This window comes from Sinocyclocheilus grahami, unplaced genomic scaffold (genome assembly GCF_001515645.1).
Source record: "Sinocyclocheilus grahami isolate Dianchi unplaced genomic scaffold, SAMN03320097.WGS_v1.1 scaffold896.1, whole genome shotgun sequence".
NCBI lineage: Eukaryota > Metazoa > Chordata > Actinopteri > Cypriniformes > Cyprinidae > Sinocyclocheilus > Sinocyclocheilus grahami.
In genome coordinates this window covers 169,690-191,631 of record NW_015506075.1, presented here as the reverse complement: position 1 = coordinate 191,631, position 21,942 = coordinate 169,690, and the positions used below count along the sequence as shown (strand labels likewise).

Genomic DNA, 21,942 nt, shown 5'->3' with positions numbered 1-21,942 from the left:
TTTATATAAAATATAAGAATATAAATGTATATGCATGTAAATATTTTCAAGATATATTCTGTATGTGTGTATTTATATATACATAATAAATATACACAGTACACACACACACATATATTATGCAAACAAAAACTTTTATTTTGGATGCGATTAATCGTTTGACAGCACTAGTGTAGAGACCGTTTATTCATGTGGCTTCAAACTCCAAGAATACATGTAAAATAAATGTGACATAACCAAACATCAAAAACACACACACTGAATGATACAGCTGTCTACATCCAAGTGAGATGTTTTAATTACTTCTGATTTGATATACAGGAAAGTAAGAAACAATACAAAATATATATTTAGTCATTTGAGTTACGGCACGTTAAAACTTTACAAGATCTTAAAATTTGACTGTAATAGTTAAAGTCAGATATTTCACAGTGGGGGAATACTATATCGATTCATTTTGGTCATCTATCTATACAACCGTTTTAGTGGCAAAAAGAGAAAATCTATGAAATATGCACATCCCTCGGCTCTGTAATCAGTGTTTCACATATTCATACTGCTATATTAAAATGACATGAGATGCTATAGTATATAGTAGTACAAATTAAACTGAACAAACCTTGATGCAAAAAATGATGAGCAATTTCTATCTTTAAGCCTTAAGGCTTATGAGGTCAAATAAAACTCATTATAAATTGCATCTCATCTTACAGTTTCCAAACACATATGACATTTAATTCATAAACATATGGCATAGGACATGCATTGCTTGGATCTTCTCAGCAAGTCGACCAGTGTAACATTAAAAGTATAGTCATGCATTAGTCCTGATGCTCATGTTCTTAATGAGGTATACATGAATAAAAATACAAAAATTTGCACTACTGGATGTATTAAAATAATATTAAATACAAGTTAAAGGGATAGTTTACCAAATCTCACCCACTTGTCGTTCCAAACCCACAAGACTTTTTCGAAACTTGCATTCTCTCCAATCAAAAATCCATTCTCCCAAAACTTTCATACTGCAAAAAGATCATAAAGAAATTGTAATCATCACAGATGTAATGCTAGATTTGATTCTCATCTATACATTGACCAACACACAAACTATGAATAGCTCATCATTTATGGTAAATGGAAAGCAAATATAAAGTGATTGTATTTCTTCAGAAGACCTGGATTGAACTGCTTGACTCGTATAGATTTACAATGTCTTTATGAACATTTTAAAGTGCAAAAGTTTGGGAAGAATTCATTTTTAATGACGGACAGAAATCTCTCAGGTTTTATTAAAAATATCTTCATTTGTGATTTTTGGGTTTGGAAGGGCGAGTTGAGGGCGAGTAAATGATAGCATCATTTTCATATTAAGGTGAACTGTCCCTTTAAGATCTAAGGACAGCACCTGTGATTGTCAATTACCACAAAACATTATTTTGATTTGTACTTCGGTTTATAAAAACAACACAAAATGCCTAAACAGTAACAACAGACATATAGGGCAAATGTAAAATGATTAAAGGAACGGTTCTCGCTAAAATGAAACTTCTGTCATCATTTACACCAGTGGTTCCCAACCCTGGTCCTGGAGGCACCCCAACACTGCATGTTTTGCATGTCTCCTTAATCAAACACACCTGATTCAGGTCATCAGCTCATTAGTAGAGACTCCAAGACCTGAAATTGGTGTCATAGAAAGGAGACATGCAAAATGTGCAGTGCTGGGGTGCCTCCAGGACCAGGGTTGGGAACTACTGATTTACACAACCATGTGTTTTTCAAACCTGTATTACTTACTTTCCCCAGTGGAACATAAAAAGAAGATATTATGAACAATGTTTTTGTTTGTTTCTGTCCATACAATAAATGTCACTGGGGTCCAGAAGAATATTTATCCCCATTGACTTCCAAAAAAAAGTAAAAAGTAAAAATTTTTGGATAAACTATCAATTTAAACTCGTAGACTTTTGTCTTTCTGCTGGCTTCTGAAACTGCCGAGTCATATTTCACAGCCAAAGATGCTGTCCAAAGCTGTATTGAATTTATTCCTTTAATTTTTGAATAGACCAAATGCAAAGTAAATTCTCTTGGCAGTTTCTGACATGCTTGTAAGTAGCACTCTATTTTTAACAACTACAATTGTGCATTAAGGAATGCTACAAAATTTCTAAGAACCAACCGAAATGTGTCAGCAGTTTACACATCACATCCACTTTTAAATGCACGAACAAAATGAAGCCTGATTGCACCCTGATCCTCACAGCTCAAGTCATTTTTGACTTATGCCAGTGTCTTCAGCACTCCGTCTCCTTACTGTCAATGCGCGCCTGTCTCGTCAGCCGTCTCTTGTCCCCGAGGGATGGCATTGCCTGTCCGGTGAGGTCCTCGAAGGACCTGGCAGCTGTGCCGCTTTGACGGAAGCCGTCCTCCTCTTCCAGGTGAGAGGAGTCTCCGCTGGGGTCCTCCTCGATTGTGGCCATTCGCAGCGGATCCGCTTTGGGTGCGGCGGAGAGGTTGGCAGGGTCTGGGCCGGCAAGCGTCTCCTGTGCCGGTGAGACGCCGGGGCCCGTGGGGCCCAGTGAGGGCTGAGGTCGCGGATGAGAGGCCTTCACAATGTGGATGGGCGCCGATTCCAGACCGCTCATCATCTCTGCACTCTAAGGACAGAATTTGTGATGGAATAAGTAAGGGAGACTTATCGTAGTATTCACAACATCTTGCATAAATAGGGATGGGCATGAGTACTCGCAAGTGACAGCAATGACTGATTATCAAAGTACTGTGTATCATAGATTTTTATTTTCTTCCTGTCAAAAACATTTAGACCAGTGGTTCTCAAAGATATTTCTTTTGGTATTACTGCTGAAATTGACAACGCTGCTTGATTTTTCTTAAGAGAAACCAGGAGTGTTGATACATGAACATTCATTTTGTGATTTTAAAATATATTTTTGAAATGTATATTTTTCAATAAATATAATTAATGGGAAAAATTAATTATTTCAGTTTACACTTCTTTTGTTTGTAGCAATTTAATTAAGTATTTCTAAAAAAAAATATTATTTAGTAATTTTAAGTTGTCGCAATGACTGATTATCAAAGTACTGTGTATCATAGATTTTTATTTTCTTCCTGTCAAAAACATTTAGACCAGTGGTTCTCAAAGATATTTCTTTTGGTATTACTGCTGAAATTGACAACGCTGCTTGATTTTTCTTAAGAGAAACCAGGAGTGTTGATACATGAACATTCATTTTGTGATTTTAAAAGATATTTTTGAAATGTATATTTTTCAATAAATATAATTAATGGGAAAAATTAATTATTTCAGTTTACACTTCTTTTGTTTGTAGCAATTTAATTAAGTATTTCTAAAAAAAAAATATTATTTAGTAATTTTAAGTTGTCCCGTGGCCCCCTTGGATGTTTGCTGATGGTTAAGAACTACTGATTTAAACGGAACACAATGAAACAAAAAAGAAAGGGTTCCGAGAACAAAATTGAACAAAAAAAGTGGTTTTAAACTATTTTTAACATGGCATCTTAAAACTGTGACTGAATTAACAGAAAAATGCGATACAAAGACATCTGAATGATGTTTATGTACGTAAACCAACTACTGATGGATGAAAACTTTAACAAATTTAGAATTTTTTGCATTTAAAAATAAAATTATTTTGTTGCACAACACATTGCATGTTTGTCTTTGGTTTTGGTATATTTATTTTGTTTTTCTATGGTCTTCTGTTATGTTGTCTACTTTAAATAAATAAAAAATATTATTATTATTATATATATTTTTATAATAGCACTTTTACTGAAACTTGGACAACTTAGATTTATTTTTTTAATTCAGCTTTTTTTGCATTATTTAAAAATAAAATAATTTTTATAATAGCACTTTTACTGAAAATTCTTCACAAATGAAACATATATATATATATATATATAAATATATATTTTTCTATATAAATATAGAAAAATAAACAATATAAATATATTTTTAAAAACTTTTGTACCATCTCTAGAATCTCATTTTGATAAATTTTACACAATTTTTAATTCACAATTATAGTTATACAGTATAGATAAAACTAGAACAAATCACGAATAAATCAATTACAATACACAAAAATAATAATTCATACATATATATATATATAAAGAAACGTAAATGTATACATAATTTTAATTACAGAGTAGCACAATTATAGTATTCTTATATTATGATTCATCTGTCAAGTACAACTAGACAAACTGATGCCCATCCCTATGCAAAACATAAACAGCATGCTACACTTGAGTTAAAAGCAGAAAAATATGCATCTGCCATATCAGTAACAGTCCATTCACATCTCTTGAACCAAATCAAATGAAGAGACAGGCACCCGTAGCGTATGCAGTATCAAGAGATTTTCAAAGCCATGCTTTTAAAACGCTCCAGTACTGAACTGCATCCAAAAACACGTTTGAACCAGAAACCTGCAACACATCCTCATGGACACTGAATGCACGAGACATACAGGACAAGCTGAACTAAACTCAGTCAGTCCATCTGACACGTCACAACCAGCGCGCTCTGACTCATCACACTCAGGGTACATCGGTGAGGGGCCATATGACGCTCACTCACCTGAGTTGAGAGCTCTACTACACACCTCCACCACCATCTGCTGCAGTTCCACAAGGGTCAGAGCAAACAAGCCACAGATCATACATGTGCAGCCACGCTCGCCCATACTAGCCCTGATAAAATACGCCATGCTAACTGGATGAGCAAGTTATTATGTTATTTTGGGGTGCTGGATGACTTTAATGCAGGTTTAGTTTGTTAGTAATCTGATCTCCGCTGCGAGAGAAAGGAGCCATGGTGGAGTTGTAGTTGTAGTTTTGTGACAGAAGGACTTACACTTGGGTACATCATGGTTTTGGAGTTTTCCTCATATTGCTGATCCAGTTTCTTGTCCTATTAATGAGCAAAGAGAAACGATCACTGTACTGTCTTGACTTTAAAGGGATCATTTAGCCAAAAATGACAATTCTGTCATCATTTACACCCATAATTTCTTCTGTGGAAGTATTATCAGAAACAGAAGTTTCTGAATATGACCGCAATACAAATGAGAATATGGCAAAATACCATCAAATTTCAGCTTGTTCCTCACAGTGTTATTGCTGAATTGAATTTAACTGAAATTTGTTTATAAACTGTACAAAATAACAAGTATCCCATACACTGTAAAAACTGTCGAGGATTAAAAAAAACACAAAGCCATTGGCTTATTTCTATTGCAGTCCTAACTAAAATGTATTTTTGTTGATTGAAATAGAGCTGAAAAAAATCAGACAAAAATATCAGATGAAAACTTAAATGAAATTTGAAATGAATACATTTTAAAATGACTAAAACAGAAATAAAAATAAAAACTAAATAGACACAAACAAAAAAAACAACAAAAAATGACAAAATGTAACATAACAAAATTATAATAACTGAAACTAGTTTATATCAAAATTACCAAAACTTACAATGAAATGAAAACAAAGTATAAAAAAAGCAAATTTTAAATATTAATAAATACTATAATAGTATATACACATATTGCTAACATACTGTTTAAAAATATAAATATCTTTAAAAAAAAGTATATATAAGTATAAATAAGTATATTCAAATGACAAACTCAAATTTAATAATCTAAAATTAAAAGCTAATTCAACCCTAACCTATATTAATTAATACTATAATAGTGTATAAATAATTCTAACATACTAATTCCTCACACAAAGTTATCGCTTGGCTTTAGAAGACATGAAATATTGAGTGTTTCGTGGACCACTTTTATAATACTTTTAGGGACTGTCAAAATTCAAACCAGTTGCACAGAAGAGAGTCAAAGAGGTTTGGAAGTACACGAGTGTAAGTAAATGATGACAGGGTGGACTATCCCTTTAAGAAAAATCAATTCAGAAAAACCTATTGACTGTGAAATAAGTCTCACCACACAGTGCACCAGTATGCTTAGGGGAATCCAGAAGACGAGAGAGAAGACCACCACTGATCCAACTATGTTGTCAGCCAAGAACTTCCCTGCACATTGACAGAAAAGAGTCACTCACCACTGGCATTTACAAAACATACAGAAAAAGTCCTAGCTAAATTCACCGTTATCATCTCTTACCAAATGTGTTGATGTCCAGTTTGTCAATGAAGTCCCATAAACGTTCGATGACATCTTGGACGTGCTTCATGCATTTACCCTGGAATGAACACCACCACAGCAATCATCACGCTAGTGAATAGAAAACATTATTCAGTCTGATAAATGGTCAAAACATAGACGAGCAGTGTACTCACTGCTCCGTCACAGAAGCCAACGGTACAGGGTTTGCCCTTGCGCAGGTAAAGATATGACCCATCACTGTCAAAGGGAGTGCACAGCCCGCTCCTGCTTCTACAGCACACTTTACACGAGTTCTCAGTCTCTGAAAAACATCACAGCAAATGGACAGACTCAGCACTTCTGCATTCATAATTACAGGTAAAACGTTGAACACTTATTAGTATGCGTGTTTTGGTACTAGTTTCAGTGTACATCAACCCTCTCAATTAATGAGCCAATATAACAGAATTTTGAAATGGTATGCATCCCAATATCTGCAGTTTCGGTTTACATATATCTGGAGTCAATGTTGTGTAAAATAGCCTAGATAATCCCGTAATTTCTTCTTCTTTTTGATTCATCTTACCTATTGTCATTATATACAGTACAGATGCCTGGGGATAGTTGTCACAAAGGCTGTATTTACACTATCAAAAGGTTGGGGTCAGTAAAATTTTTATTGATTTATTTTAAGAAATTAATACTGATATTGACGCATTAAACTGATCAAAACTGACAGTAAAGACATTTACATTTTTACAAAAGATTTCTATTAAAAATAAATGCTGTTCTTTTGAAGCGTCTATTCATCAGAGTCCTGAACAATGATAATAACAAGAAATAAAAAATATTTCTTGAGCACCAAACCAGTACATTAGAATGATTTCTGAAGGATCATGTGACACTGAAAACATTTGAATCACAAGAATAAATTACATTTTAAATCACAAGAAAACTGACAGTAAAGACATTTACATTTTTACAAAAGATTTCTATTAAAAATAAATGCTGTTCTTTTGAAGCGTCTATTCATCAGAGTCCTGAACAATGATAATAACAAGAAATAAAAAATATTTCTTGAGCACCAAACCAGTACATTAGAATGAATTCTGAAGGATCATGTGACACTGAAAACTGGAGTAATGATGCTGAAAACTCTGATTTGAATCACAAGAATAAATTACATTTTAAATATATATTCAAATAGAAAACTATTTCAAATTGTAATTTTTCACTGTATGACTGCTTTTAATTTTGAAACTAAACTTAAAAAAAAAAAAAGTATTTTATATATATATATATATATATATATATAAAATTAAATATTTGATAAACAAAACATAATTAATAAAATATCTATGATATGCCCTGCATTTTTTTCCCCAAGGCAATAATGGTGTAAATGTTTAAAAGCTTTATTGTAGTCAAGATATCAAAGTCTGTGTCTCTATAGAAGTCTGCCATATGTAGAAACAGTGTTATACTGTCTATCACTGCTCACTGGGTATGAACACTGGTCATCCAATCAGATCTCTTGGTTGGGCAGTAGTGAACACAGAAAGGAGGGTCTGTTGGGACATTTACCATTGCAGGCACAGGACTCAAGATCATGCAGGGCCTCACAGAAAGGAATGCACTCGCCCTTCTGACATCGGCCCTTGTCCACACACTCTGTATTATTATCCAGGTTACCAGGGGTGGGGCACTCACTGCTGTTGCCTAGGGATAACACAAGGGTAAAAAGTTCAATATAATTGATCCAGACCACTGCAACATTGACATTGGAGAGTTCTGGGCTCACCTGTGCACCTTGACATGCCCTTGCAGGTGGCGGTGATGGTCTCCTGACAGATCTTATCTATACTTTCAAACCTAATAAAATATCTATGATATGCCCTGCATTTTTTTCCCCAAGGCAATAATGGTGTAAATGTTTAAAAGCTTTATTGTAGTCAAGATATCAAAGTCTGTGTCTCTATAGAAGTCTGCCATATGTAGAAACAGTGTTATACTGTCTATCACTGCTCACTGGGTATGAACACTGGTCATCCAATCAGATCTCTTGGTTGGGCAGTAGTGAACACAGAAAGGAGGGTCTGTTGGGACATTTACCATTGCAGGCACAGGACTCAAGATCATGCAGGGCCTCACAGAAAGGAATGCACTCGCCCTTCTGACATCGGCCCTTGTCCACACACTCTGTATTATTATCCAGGTTACCAGGGGTGGGGCACTCACTGCTGTTGCCTAGGGATACACAAGGGTAAAAAGTTCAATATAATTGATCCAGACCACTGCAACATTGACATTGGAGAGTTCTGGGCTCACCTGTGCACCTTGACATGCCCTTGCAGGTGGCGGTGATGGTCTCCTGACAGATCTTATCTACACTTTCAAACCTACAGTTCTTGCAGCAGGGGCTGTTCCTGTCACTGAGGGTCACAGACAACAATATCAGCCACAAATACTGACAGAACAATGCCCTTAAGAGAACCACACTTCTTAATAGGGCTGTGCGATTAATCGAAATCGAATTCGAAATTGCGATATGAGACGATTGCGATTTGCTAATCGCAAAGCCTGCGATGTGGATGCGATATTACTCTGTTCCAGAGCATATGCATGACTGCCAGTCTTGAGTTTATTTAATTCTTACAAATAAGTTCTTGTTAAAAACTAACCAAAATTTAAAATATTTTGCTTATAATTTCTGCACAGGAGAGATTTGGTGTTGTTTCCAAACAAAAGGAAATATATCGGTATCGGTCAAAATAATGTGAAAAATATCTGCATATCGGATATCGGCTAAAATCCAATATCGTGCATCCCTACATTACTTTCCATAAAAAGTAACTAAGTAACGTAATTAGTTACTTTTTTAGAGAGTAACACAATATTGTAATGTATTACTTTTAAAAGTAACTTTCCCCAACACTGGTAAACATACATAAAATCCTTAATACATGATACATTTACTATACTTGAGAAGGAACACAGCATAAGACTTGTTTTAATTGATTGTGTTGTCATATAGTGCACGTCTTACTGTTTTATTGTTTATAACTTTTTTGTTTAAAAAAATGTCAAAGATACTTTCTCTGAAAACTAGTCATAACATCTTATGAAGCACTGCTTCACCAGTTAATTTATTTAAAGGGGACCTATTATGCAAAATTAACTTTTACATGGTGTTTGAACATAAATGTGTGTTGTACACAACCAACCTATAATGATAAAAATCCACCCAATTCTTCTTTTTAAAAATCCCCTTAAATCATAAGCAGTGTCGCAGAACAAGCCGTTTGCAGAATCTGTACAATGTAACGTCACTTTGTACAGGCCCCACCCACAACTGTTGACGGACACTGACGTATTAGCATAGATCCCACCCTATGCAATCCGCCAAGTTTATTTTAAAGCTACAGAAGTTATTCAGTCGAGCAGTGAGTGATTTTCTGTTTTTATTTGGTTGTTTGGGGCATTACCAGTATAGACAGAAGTATAGGTACTGTATATTACGCTGCTGTCACTTAATACACAGATCTGTTCACAGACATACAGTAGGTGACTGTATTTATGCTAATTACGTGTGTTTTTGACATATCCTTGTGTGTATTTTACAGTTTAAGTGCAATAGGACATGAAAGCACTTGAAAGCACATACCGTGTGCAGCAGCTTTCTTTGCGCGTGCTTCGGATGTGTCTGCTCAGAAAACAGTATATCAGAAGTTTAAATTTATATGGCTTTTTCAGTGCAGTAGACATGATGATCATAACTAAGTAGATGTTTTGTTTTGGCAGAGTATCTGAGGCATGAGCTGTATTCTGGAAAAGGGGGCAGGGAACATCAGCTCATTTGCATTTAAAGATACATGCATGAAAACCTGCATGGAACTCCCAATTCAAATTCCATTTGTGAAATTTCACAAAGCAATGGTGACCGCACCAATATAACTAAATCATAGTCATGCAGTTATAGAAATTTAATCAACATCCTGAAATGTCAGTCAAACAATCACAACAAAGGATTGTGGTACTGTATACTAGGGCTGTGCGATTAATCGAAATCGAATTCGAAATTGCGATATGAGACGATTGCGATTTGCTAATCGCAAAGCCTGCGATGTGGATGCGATATTACTCTGTTCCAGAGCATATGCATGACTGCCAGTCTTGAGTTGCAGTGTTACTTGCCCTGGGCAAGAGCGAGCGCACCTCTGTTCTCCCCAATCAGCACTGCTCTAGCCAACTGCGTAAACACCCACCATTAAAAGAATAATAATAATAAAAACAGAAAGCGGGACGGGAGAGAGACAGAGTGTGATTATGGCACCTACTGGGTCAGATCGATAGTTAGACAAATTAAAACTAAAGAAAAACGTATGCAACTTAAGCTTCGAAATGACAGACAACGAACAAAAAAGGTACTTTGCAAGAGCTGCGTCACAGCGCATATCAAAAGCTCCCTTATCGGTTCTGTTTTCAGTACTGGAGAATAAAAGATACATTCTTAGATGTTTTTTGTTAGTACGTGAACGTTATCTTGCACATTTGATTGTTTCCCAATTCAGAAGAGCGCACACGCAGCCTGTGTCTGTGAATGCTTCTCATACTCGCTCCTCTCTGCCCCACGCGGCGCGAATCCCGTGTCACGGACGAGCCGTTCATGCTTGCCCCACTCACGCAGCCTGCCTCGTAATGCTCGTTTATACTCGCAACCGGCTCCGCACGTCTCCACAAGCGCATCTGGCAGTATGGATGAGGCTTGACGCACGCACACTCGCAACCTATGTCGACTCGCGCCTGGCTCAGCGTTTAAAACGAATGTAAATTCAGTCTAACTGCTTGCTAATTTCACTTAGATGAAATGAAACATTCAGCACATTTTCCACTTGTTCTTAAAATCCCTATATAACATATGTAATACTTTAATAATTGACTTAAGAAATACAGTTCTTTATTTATAAAAAAAATAAACAGATATTTTGTGAAATTCAGTAATTAAGTTAATTCTGTAAAAGTAGTTATACCATTATAATCTTGCCTGCTGAAAAACAAACAAACAATAGAACCCCTCCCAAACCACAATAAAAAATGTAATGGACTTCAGGGTTATAATGGGAATTGTATTGGTTTTAATGTAAACTATAATGGTGTCTATTTGATGGATTCTATTGGGAGGATGTAATCTGGCAGATGGCAACCAATAGAACAACAGTAATTCCTATTGGAATAATGCCCAAAACAAAAAGGAATTTTGTAATGGTTTAATGGAAACTATAAGAATTTCTGTGATGGTTTCTATTGTTTTTTTCAGCAGGGTAATGATACCCATACTGTGCTGCACATTATTGGCAATATTGAGCTGAAGCTTGACTTTGCAAATTTAAAATCGCAAATCAAATCGCAATTTGACATTTTCCCCCAAATCGCACAGCCCTACTTCTTAATAAAACTTTTTTTAAAACTATATTCTGACTTTTGACTTCTAAACCTTTTAAGACAGTCGATTGAATATGCTTCTGTTGAAGCCATCAGCCAAACTTAATTTTAAAAAAGTACTTATTATCCACTTTCAATTCCCATGAATATATATAAAATGTAATCTATTCCTGTGATGCAAAGCAGAATTTTCAGCATCATTACTACAGTTTTCAGCGTCAAATGATCCCTCAGAAATAATTCTAATATGCTGCTTTTCTGCTTAAGAAACATTTGGTATCATCAATGTTGAACACAATAGTGCTGCTTGATGTTTTTGTAGAAACCATGATAAATTTTTTGTTCAGGATTTATTTGAAAAATAAATATTTTGCAACATTATAAATGTCTTTACTGTCATTTATCTTTTTATCAGTTAAATGCATCTTTGCTGAATAAAAGTATTAATTTCTTAAATTCACTGAATGGTAGTGTATACAATTTTTTTATTATATTATATTATTATTCAATTATTCTATTTTTTTATTATTATTTGTTAACGCCACGTATTGTACATGAAATAACTTAAATAAAAGACATTACAGGTTTTTCCTCAATTTTCATTTTTATGTAATTCATTTAATATTAATTATTTAATTTATTAATATTCTAAAATCATTTGTTAATATAGGGATTCATTTCTGAACTGGTCGGTTCGGTTCATGATTATTTTTTTGTTAAATCCCTATACAATGAATAGAAAAAATACTTTGAGAAACAAGACCACTGAAATAGTGTGTGGTCACTATTGTGATCTATTATCTGGTCGATGCTGATAATCTTCAATGCTGATATATTGGTCTATCACTGTTAGCTTCTTTACCTGCATTGTGCCTGCTTCCTGAATTTGCACTTAGCTGTGCAGCAGGGGTCATCGTTGAGATGAAGGAGTCCAGGGTCACAGTCTTCATCCTCCTCCACACGGGAGTTCCCACACAGCTTACTGCTCCTCTCCTTGAAGCACTGATGGGCTTTGACCTTTAACGCCCTACTGACAGAGAACTTGCTACAGTTGGAGAAGCGCTGAGGGAAAAAATAAAACCGGTGAGTAAAGTAACTACATGTAAGGGGGAAAAATCAGTACAGGATGGACAATACCTTGTTGTTGACGTGATCTCCGCTGACCGCAATAGGGTACATGACATATTTACCACCCTTGTCATCGCTGGGGGCACAGGCAGGTATGTTGTCTGGATCGTGTTCTGCTCCAAAGTTGTGCCCGAGCTCATGAGTTGTTACAAGATCTGCTTCCTGGAAAGATAAAACATCAGTTTTATCATGCTGCCTGCTAGTATATAAGATGCAAGTGGTACTTAAAGCAAACCTTAGTCAGAATAGTTTTCCCATAATTCATGGTGCTTGTCAAGCCTGTGTTTAGGTAGCTGGGTTTCCTGACGGTTTGTGATGGATAGTAGGCTGGAAGACAAAATGAATGTGCAAGGTCAAGCACTTTTGAAGAGTGGAATTCCACTGATCACAGTTGAAGAGATCCTTACGTTTAGGGCAGAGTCCTCCCAATCCCTGTTTGGAAGGGGCCACGTATGCCAGACCCAGAGTGCCATCATCGAAGTCCTGATAGGTGAAGAGATGGGCAAGGCAAACTGTAGAGGCGTTGTCTGCGATGTCATAACTGAATTGCTAAAGAGAAGCGAGATAAAGTTGAGAAAGTGAGGGTCTGCAAACTCATGATTCAGGGCTCCTGACAAAATTATGACTCATAAAATTGGCTCTTAAAAAATGAAACATTTAGAAGCTAAATTACAGAACTGCTCAAAAGTTTATTTGGAAGCACCTTGGTTTATAATGTGCATAGCTTCTTTGCATTTCAGTATACATTTTTTGTAAGAATACTTCTGTGTTCGTAAATTGTTATGTCATTCAAAAATATTTCACTTACAGTCAATTCGACCAATATTTGTATTCAATATTTTTTACCAATATCAATATTAAATAATAATTCATTTAAATAAAAATATGTATCTTTACACATAGGTTGTCACATGAACATACTTTTAGTAAATATACTGATATACGGTTCACAACCCTAAAATACATCACAGTAACGAATCCTGGTTCATTCAGAATCAAAAGTGACTTGCAGTTCAGTGAGGGAGTCTGTTGTGAAGGGATTCATTGACTGAGTGAATCTGATTCAAATCACTAACTTGCAATTAAAGGGATAGTTCACCCAAAAATGAAAATTTGATGTTTATCTGCTTACCCCCAGGGCATCCAAGATGTAGGTGACTTTGTTTCTTCAGTAGAACACAAATTATGATTTTTAACTCCAACTGTTGCAGTCTATCAGTCGTATAATGCATGGCAATGGTAACAAAATCTGAGAGTAAAAAAAAACATGCACAGACAAATTCAAATTAAACCCTGCGGCTCGTGACGACACATTGATGTCCTAAGACACGAAACGATTGGTTTGTGCGAGAAACCGAACAGTATTTATATAATTTTTTACCTCTAATACACCACTATGTCCAACTGCCTTGGGCGCGTGCACGGCATCTGGTGCTACTCTGGCGTAGTTTACGCAAGTGCCGGAAGTGATCTCTCGCGCGTATACGTCACTCATTTTTTACACAGTGCACAAACATTGTAGGTACGACGGCTAATCAAAATGATACTTACTTGCGCTTATCCGGATTGTTCAAACCGACTTAAAACTAAAAGATTATGTTCTCTTGCGCGAACTCATTCGGAAGTGGTGACTTTCCATGTATTCCCAACTTCTGAGCCTGCTCGCCTGAAGTTATGGTTGATTGCTCTTCGGCTGGATATCAACACACCCATTAATGTAAACTACGCCAGAGCACGTACACACCTCACAAACCGGATGCCATGCGCGCGCTCAAGGCAGTTGGACATAGTGGTGTATTAGAGGTAAAAAATGATATAAATACTGTTATAAATACTGTTCGGTATCTGGCACAAACCAATCGTTTCGTGTCTTAGGACATCAATGTGTCGTCACGAGCCGCATGGTTTAATTAGGATTTGTCTGTGCATTTTTTTTTTACTCACATAGATTTTGTTACCATTACCATGCATTATACGACTGATAGACTGCAACAATTGGAGTTAAAAATCATAATTTGTGTTCTACTGAAGAAACAAAGTCACCTACATCTTGGATGCCCTGGGGGTAAGCAGATAAACATAAAATTTTCATTTTTGGGTGAACTATCCCTTTAAGTTAGAGGCTGGTTCATGAATCTTTTCCACTAATTCATTAAAAAGAATCAATTCTTAAGAGTCACTCTTAGTGATTTGGACATCATGCTGCCTTTGATTATGTGTGCAGGAATCACTTGTAAACACCGTAATGATATTATATCTAACAAATATTAACTTATTTATTTTGAAATTCTTTGTCTTTGTTTTGAAATACTGTCTTAAAATAACTTTTACTTATTAATACAATACACAATACAAAGCACATAAACTACTTTTATTGGACTGTTGTGGAATAATAACAACATTTTGACCTGTGTATACTGTATTTCTAGGGACACTGCACTTACTTCTAGAAGCTTCTTCACATCCCACACACCGTCCTTTCTTCCTAATGGGCTGCCATCCATGTTGTAATGATTCTCTCCTTGGGCAACTTTTGTGGGCTCCTTGTTTATGATTATCTGTGGGATTTATATACAACTTAGACGGCAAGATAACACTCACAGATCAAAAACTTGGACTCACTGAACAATGAAATGAAGCTGAAAAAAAAAAAAACATTGAACACATGAACTCCACTGTAATGATGGAAAAAGCATGAAATAAATTTAGTCAAAGTGTCAGTTAGAGGAAAGCCACTTTTGAGAAAGTCCAACGTTGAGTTGCACCTGGAGTTTGTTACAAGCCATGTGATCAAATCTGGAAACTTTTGTGGTCTGTTGAAACTAACATTAAGCTCTTTGTATTAGAGTTGAGTCAGCAGCTATGATCTGTTTGACTTCAGAGTCATCTGTTCTACTAGTGATCAGGAGTGAAAAAAAGCAGGACTGTTTTGGGACATTTCTTTAAACCCATATGACTTTCTTCTGTGGAACACAAAAGGAGGTGTTTTGAATAATGTTCTAGTTGACTTTCCCATACAGTTAACATGAATGGACAATGGAGCTTTCAAGCTTTAAGGAGGATGCAAAAGCATCATAAAAGTGGTTCATATGACTTGTGTGATGTATTGCAACTCGTCTGAAGTCATGTTAGAGCTTTGTGTGAGGAACAGTAATCATACATTTACAAAGTTTTTCAGAATTCAAGCCATTATTCACTGATAACCATCAACGCTCATCATCAGTTAATGAGTTTTAATGAAGAACTGTATCACTGATTTTTCAATGAATAATTCAGAGCGCTTTAATGAGCTATTGCAGTGATCCATTCAAAAGACCCTATTTTACAAATCAGACATTATTACTTCTCTAATGAACATTTCATTGGTAGTTTGAAAGGATATCAAGTAGGGATGTAACAATATCAAAATCTCATGATATGATAATATCGCGATATGAAGTCCACGATACGATATTTATTGAGATATTTAAAAAATGACAAATGAAGAACTGGAAGAAAAATTTACATTTTGTACATTTTAAAGTTAAATTCTTCTGTATAATGCACTATGATAGTTCAAAATTAAGAGCTCCAACCCATGTTCTTAACTAAGAAAACTTAAGTTAAAAAAAAGTCAGTGAATTGACTTGTACCTGAATTATAAAGGGTACTCCACCCTCTTTTTATTTGTGATATATGGTCTCAGTCTAAATTACATTCACACTGATGTTTTAGGAAGCCAAACAAATTAGAATAATAATAATAGTAATAACAACAATGACAGTAATAGCCATATATTGTAAAACAATTGCACTGTAAAATAAATGAAAATGAAAATTTCATAAGTATATAATTTTTGCTTTACACTACAGTAGGGAAATTATAATACTTCTTTCCTAATTTCTACACTTGAAAGAGATATTTTGAATTTGGACTGCAATAACGTTACCCATTTAAACCGCTAGCTTTCAGCAATTCATACTGCACTTTTAAGCTTTTATTTGGATGGAAACTGCAGTAGAGCTTTTATTTTGAAGGAAAACTCCAGCTTCAGCAAAAACATGCTTACAAAAACGTGTCTCACTACAAATCTAGTAAAATGCTGTAACGATCTGCCACGAAAATAAAGCCTAACTGGTGGCTGTTGCGTTCCCAAACGCACACTAAACTCACAGCACATGCAATAAATGAGTTCACTGCATTCATTCACTGTGAAGGGAGCCGTTCTGAAGCACGGATAACATCGGATCAACAGCTGATCGCGTGAACGAAGTACTTTGAAACGTGCAGCGAAAACAGACTTCATGAAAGGATTAAGCCATATTGTGCTTTCAGTTTTAGCTCGTTTGACAGATACTGTAGCATAATTGCCCAAAACACAACTTTAAAGACATTGTTAAAATAAGAAGTTTAAATGTATTTTAAAAACTACACTTTTTGCCTGGAAGACCTATTGTTTCATATCGTCATGTGACCACGATAATATCGAGATAGTGTTGCTAATATTGATAATATCGTTAGATATTAAAGGGAACCTGTTTGGACATAAATGTGTGTTGGCAGTGTGTGTACACAACCACCCTATAATGATAAAAATCCACCCACTCCTTTTTTTTTAATCCCCATAAATAATAAGCAGTGTCTCCCAATGGCCTATTTTTAGCATTGGTGCTAATGTGACATCACATTAGCCACAGGCCCCACCCACGAATGTTGACAGACACTGCCGTTTTAACGTAGAACCGCCCTGAGCGAGTTCACAGCGAGTTGTACACAGTCCGCTATTACTGCACTGCCGAGAATGTCTCCCAAGCGTTTTAGGTGTTCTGTTGCTGGATGTATTAATCCACATAGCTCTCTCCATTTACTCCCGAAATCTGAGCCGCTGAATACGAGGTGGATTAAAAGGTGGATGATTAAAAACGAATCATTTTACACCGGACTGCTTTGTGAATGAGGGTCAGTATAAAGCAGGTTTTGCACAAAAGTTTCTCCTGAAAAATGGAGCAGTGCCAACTGTTCGTGATACAGCTAACGTTGCGCCATCTAGAAGAAGTAAGTATCACGCGTTTGTTTTCCAAATTGCCTTTCTGAAAGAGCTTCTTGGCACTCTGTAAGGCTAATGTTGCTAAAGCTACCATTGTCTGTCTGTTTTCACTGATGCTGCCTTCACGTGCTACCAGAATGATCGTGAATAGGAATGTGGTAGTTAAAAATTGCATATGAAAGCAATGTGAAATTAAGAATGAAATGCTTGAATTTGTCTAGCTCATAATCATATTCAGGACGTATCGATGGCACCATGAGACCAGCTATGTTGTTATTTTTATAGCGCCGTGCTCCCCGTCTGTGTAATTCATAAATAAGTGAACACCGCTACTAGCAGTTTCTGACATTTTCAGTGCGTGAGAGAGTGTTTTGTTATTGCTGGCATGCCGGTGCGCGAGCTCTAGAAACTCCACCCTCTTCTGAAAGGGGAGGCGGGAGCACCAGCTCATTTTCATTTAAAGGGACAAACACAAAAAACAGCACGTTTTGGCTCATACCCTAAAAATGGCAATTTCAACAAGCTATAAAAAATTATCTGTAGGGTATTTTGAGCTAAAACTTCACATACACACTCTGGGGACACCAGAGACTTATATCTTGTAAAAAGGGGCATAATAGGTCACCTTTAATAAAACCATTTTTAGCTGGTGAAAATACTCGAATGTTCGAATAATTTTGGCCACCAATGTAACTCTGGGGTAATAAAGCACTGCTAACACTGCTTCTAAAATACAGGTGTGAAAAGTACCATTACCCGGAGTTAAAAGCTGGATTTAGAATGACAATAATTCAGGGTTAAACACAGTGTGAAAACTCTTAGAAAAATAAAACTCATCTACTGAAATAAAAAAGCTAAATTATAATGAGAACAGAGAAGGATGATCCTGACCTGCTGAATCTGCACACCGTAGCCTTTAAAATCCTCATCCCAGGATGTGTTTCTGTATATATCATCCACTCGGTCTATCAACTCAATCTGAAAGACACAAAACACACAAATTCAATACATTTTTAATCTGATATCATGGTGTTTATATGCAACAAACTGCTCTGTTGTATACTACAAGTTCAGTGACGGCTCTCTTTTCCGGTTACCTTTAGTGCGTTTCATTTGCATTGCTCACCAAGTAGTTGAGGGTGGTGCTCTCCTCTCCACGGCCCATGTGCTTGTAGAAGCGATGATCTGCCACTAGCAGCAGCGGGCAGGTGTTCTTCTTGTGGTTGTGTGCAGATCTTCTCTCTATGTTGTGAGGTTCTGCATTCAATAAATAAAAGCATCGAAACATGCTGCACCATAAAATTAAAACGAATCCACCAAATAATTATTTCTAATTACTCAGTTCCAAAGCATCAACATCCATAAATGGATCTACACAATTTAAAGCAACATAATGGGGGACTTCCATGACTATGATAATGGAGCACAAAGAATGAAGTTACTGAATTTAATTATTATGCATTGTCTCCAGACTATGTTCAGTTCTCATAGCAGGAGGTCACTGCCGGGTGACTACATGCTTGAATGGGCGGCCTTTGTCAGACTGATGTATAACTCCTACACACACTCATGCAGTAACCATCTCGCTCATCATGAGCATGTGATGAAAGCTGAATATCTATTGTGTGTTTAGGCTGCTATTATAATTAAATGTCTGTCTCAAAATTACTGAAAAACAAAACGACCTTTAAAAGACAACATTTTACAATTAAACTAGATTCCATACAGTCTGAGAGTTCATTTGGTGGTTTAAAAAAATAAAATTATTTTACATATAACTGCAGGCCAGGGAATTCAAATAAATTCCTGTTCGTCAAATTTACAGTTAAAAATGGTCTTCTGCCACCTGAAAAAGTTTCAGAACCTCATAAAAAAGGAAATGGGGTTAATTTTGAGAACTTGTCTGATATCCAGTCTCCACTATTAAATGACCCAAAGTCCTCTGTGGCACCGTTCCATACATAGGTAAATACACACCCTCCTCCTGTTCCGTCTGTCCCGCTGCTCTTGCCTCTTCTGGCAGGAGCTCCTGAGCATCAGCGTTCACATATCCACACACTTTGGGTGAGGACAGTTGACTGATGTTCTTAATGTCCTCTGAACGGTACACCAGCAAACGGCCATCAGATGGCGACTCTGTAAACCGCCACAAGGGCTAAACGAAGACAAGATATACTGAAACATTCAGTAAAAATGCATACTGTGAAATTAATATTGAATGCTTTCAAGTATTAAGCATTTTGAACAAATTACCTCTACATTATATTCAGCTTCTTCAGTAAGAATGTGGGCTGAAAACTCCTCCCCGTCTATGTGCGCCTGCACACGCGAGTGCTCCTCTCCTGTTGAGATGGCAAACAACGATATGTCGATGTATGATAATATATAACAGATGGAAAAACAAGAAAATTCAGTTCTTAGCCAAGGCTGATGTTCTCATCCTACGTCTTACCCACTACGTGTCCTTTATAGTAGTTCTGTAACTGAATGTCAAATTGGTCCTCTTTTCCATTCTTGTCTAAGAATACAGCCTTGAAGTTGTCAGTGAAAAGGTCTGTGTTGGTTGTCAAGTACAGCTTGAAGTGCCTTTGAAAAGAGATTTTGAAAAGAGAATCCAAGATGTTTTTATTTCAGTGAAACTCAAAAGGAAGAACAAGCCTCTAATCGTGATCTTTTCAGGTCAGAGGTTTAGAGAAGAATAGCATAAACACTGTAACTCTCTAAAAAAAAAAAACCTGCAAAATGAATGAATGGATGGATGAATGAATAAATAAATAAAAAATACAGAAATAGTCACAAAGATATATATATATATATATAAAGATGTAGAATAAAATAAAAATAAGCCATAAATAAAAAATATATAATACATTAAACAAATAAATAAAGGTAAATATGCTGAAAAATAAATACATAATATAATTATTCTTATTATAGAAACCAGGGAGGTCAGAAAAGAATAACACTAACAAAAAAAATAGCAATTAATATAAAACAGAATAAAAAAAGATAAGAAATTATATATTATATTCTTTAGGGCTGATGCAATTCGTCTATGTTATTTGACTATTCGATTTTTAAAAATCCTTGACTTCATTTTGCTCGCGTCGACTAACCGGCAAAATACCGGAAGTGGATACCGCATTTCACAGACGAGAATGTATAAAACACATTATTAGTCTGTTTTCCAAGGCTGCATGATATATTAAACCCTTAATTATTAAACATAATTAAGCATAATTGTGAATTCACAAACGCTACAATTTAATTAAATAATTATATGCGATGCAGTTCTAATACAGTAGCCTATATGCGCTTTAATTATTTACATGCGTGTAGGTTAAGTACGTGCGTCACACAGTGATTCCACAGGAACTGTTATCATTCACGTGTGTAGAGCGGCTCAAACTCCATCTCTGCATGTTCTTGTGAGTTTGGGTTTATTATAACGTTCATCTGGGAACGCACCGTGCGCCATTTCATCAGATTTGTAAGGTAAATAATTTATAAATCTACGCAAACACATGAGAATATATCATTATCTTGCAGTTTCAAAATAAAAGCTCAAACCCTCACTCTAAGAGTTTACACGCTTTGATGTCCACATATTCATTTAATTACAGTGGCTATAGCATTTCTGTCCAAAAGAAATGGCCAAATATTAAAGATTAAGTGAACATTTGAATGAAATGATGCTTGGTCAGTATTAAACAAGGATTAAATTGCACAGTAATGTGTAAAAACAATCGTCAGGCCGTTGGCGCCCTCTGCAGGCCTTTGTTGTAATGCGTAATGTACATTAGCTCTATTGTTTATAATACATTATGTATTTTAACAATTTTGTTCAATAAAACCATGATTTCTTGCTTTTGATACTTTATTTGAACTAATTATTATTGCCTCATTGCTATTATATATGTCTTTTAAGTAATTTTAAAGGCTATTGTTCACTTGCATCTACTTTTATTACCACAAAAAAATTTATTATAATTATAGGGCACTATGAAATACGTTTTTATTTCCAAATTCAGTTTTTTCCATTTTTCTATACTCTGTTTTAATGGTTAAAGTAAATTTTATTAATCAAAAAGCCTGTCTAATTAATTTAGTTTTACAGTTTTATCTTAACCAAATTCTGTTTTCCGTTATTTTCTGGATTCCATTTTAATGGTTCCATTA

The 21,942-nt window shown here is 35.6% G+C and overlaps 1 protein-coding gene across 1 annotated transcript in view; it reads right to left on the bottom strand.

Moving 5' to 3' along the window:
• Positions 1-1,700: 1,700 nt before the first annotated feature.
• Positions 1,701-21,942, bottom strand: part of adam17a (ADAM metallopeptidase domain 17a) — a 25,044-nt gene continuing 4,802 nt past the window's right edge. The window contains exons 4-20 of the mRNA XM_016248885.1: positions 20,216-20,349; positions 20,017-20,105; positions 19,741-19,918; positions 18,890-19,020; positions 18,655-18,741; positions 15,182-15,295; positions 13,145-13,286; positions 12,973-13,064; positions 12,747-12,899; positions 12,472-12,671; positions 8,496-8,599; positions 8,280-8,414; positions 6,362-6,489; positions 6,186-6,264; positions 6,006-6,094; positions 4,913-4,969; positions 1,701-2,660 (exon numbers count right to left, since the gene is read on the bottom strand). Coding sequence (XP_016104371.1) covers positions 2,298-2,660; positions 4,913-4,969; positions 6,006-6,094; positions 6,186-6,264; positions 6,362-6,489; positions 8,280-8,414; positions 8,496-8,599; positions 12,472-12,671; positions 12,747-12,899; positions 12,973-13,064; positions 13,145-13,286; positions 15,182-15,295; positions 18,655-18,741; positions 18,890-19,020; positions 19,741-19,918; positions 20,017-20,105; positions 20,216-20,349 — 2,275 coding nt within the window. The 3' untranslated portion in view covers positions 1,701-2,297. The remainder of the gene's footprint in view (positions 2,661-4,912; positions 4,970-6,005; positions 6,095-6,185; positions 6,265-6,361; positions 6,490-8,279; positions 8,415-8,495; positions 8,600-12,471; positions 12,672-12,746; positions 12,900-12,972; positions 13,065-13,144; positions 13,287-15,181; positions 15,296-18,654; positions 18,742-18,889; positions 19,021-19,740; positions 19,919-20,016; positions 20,106-20,215; positions 20,350-21,942) is intronic.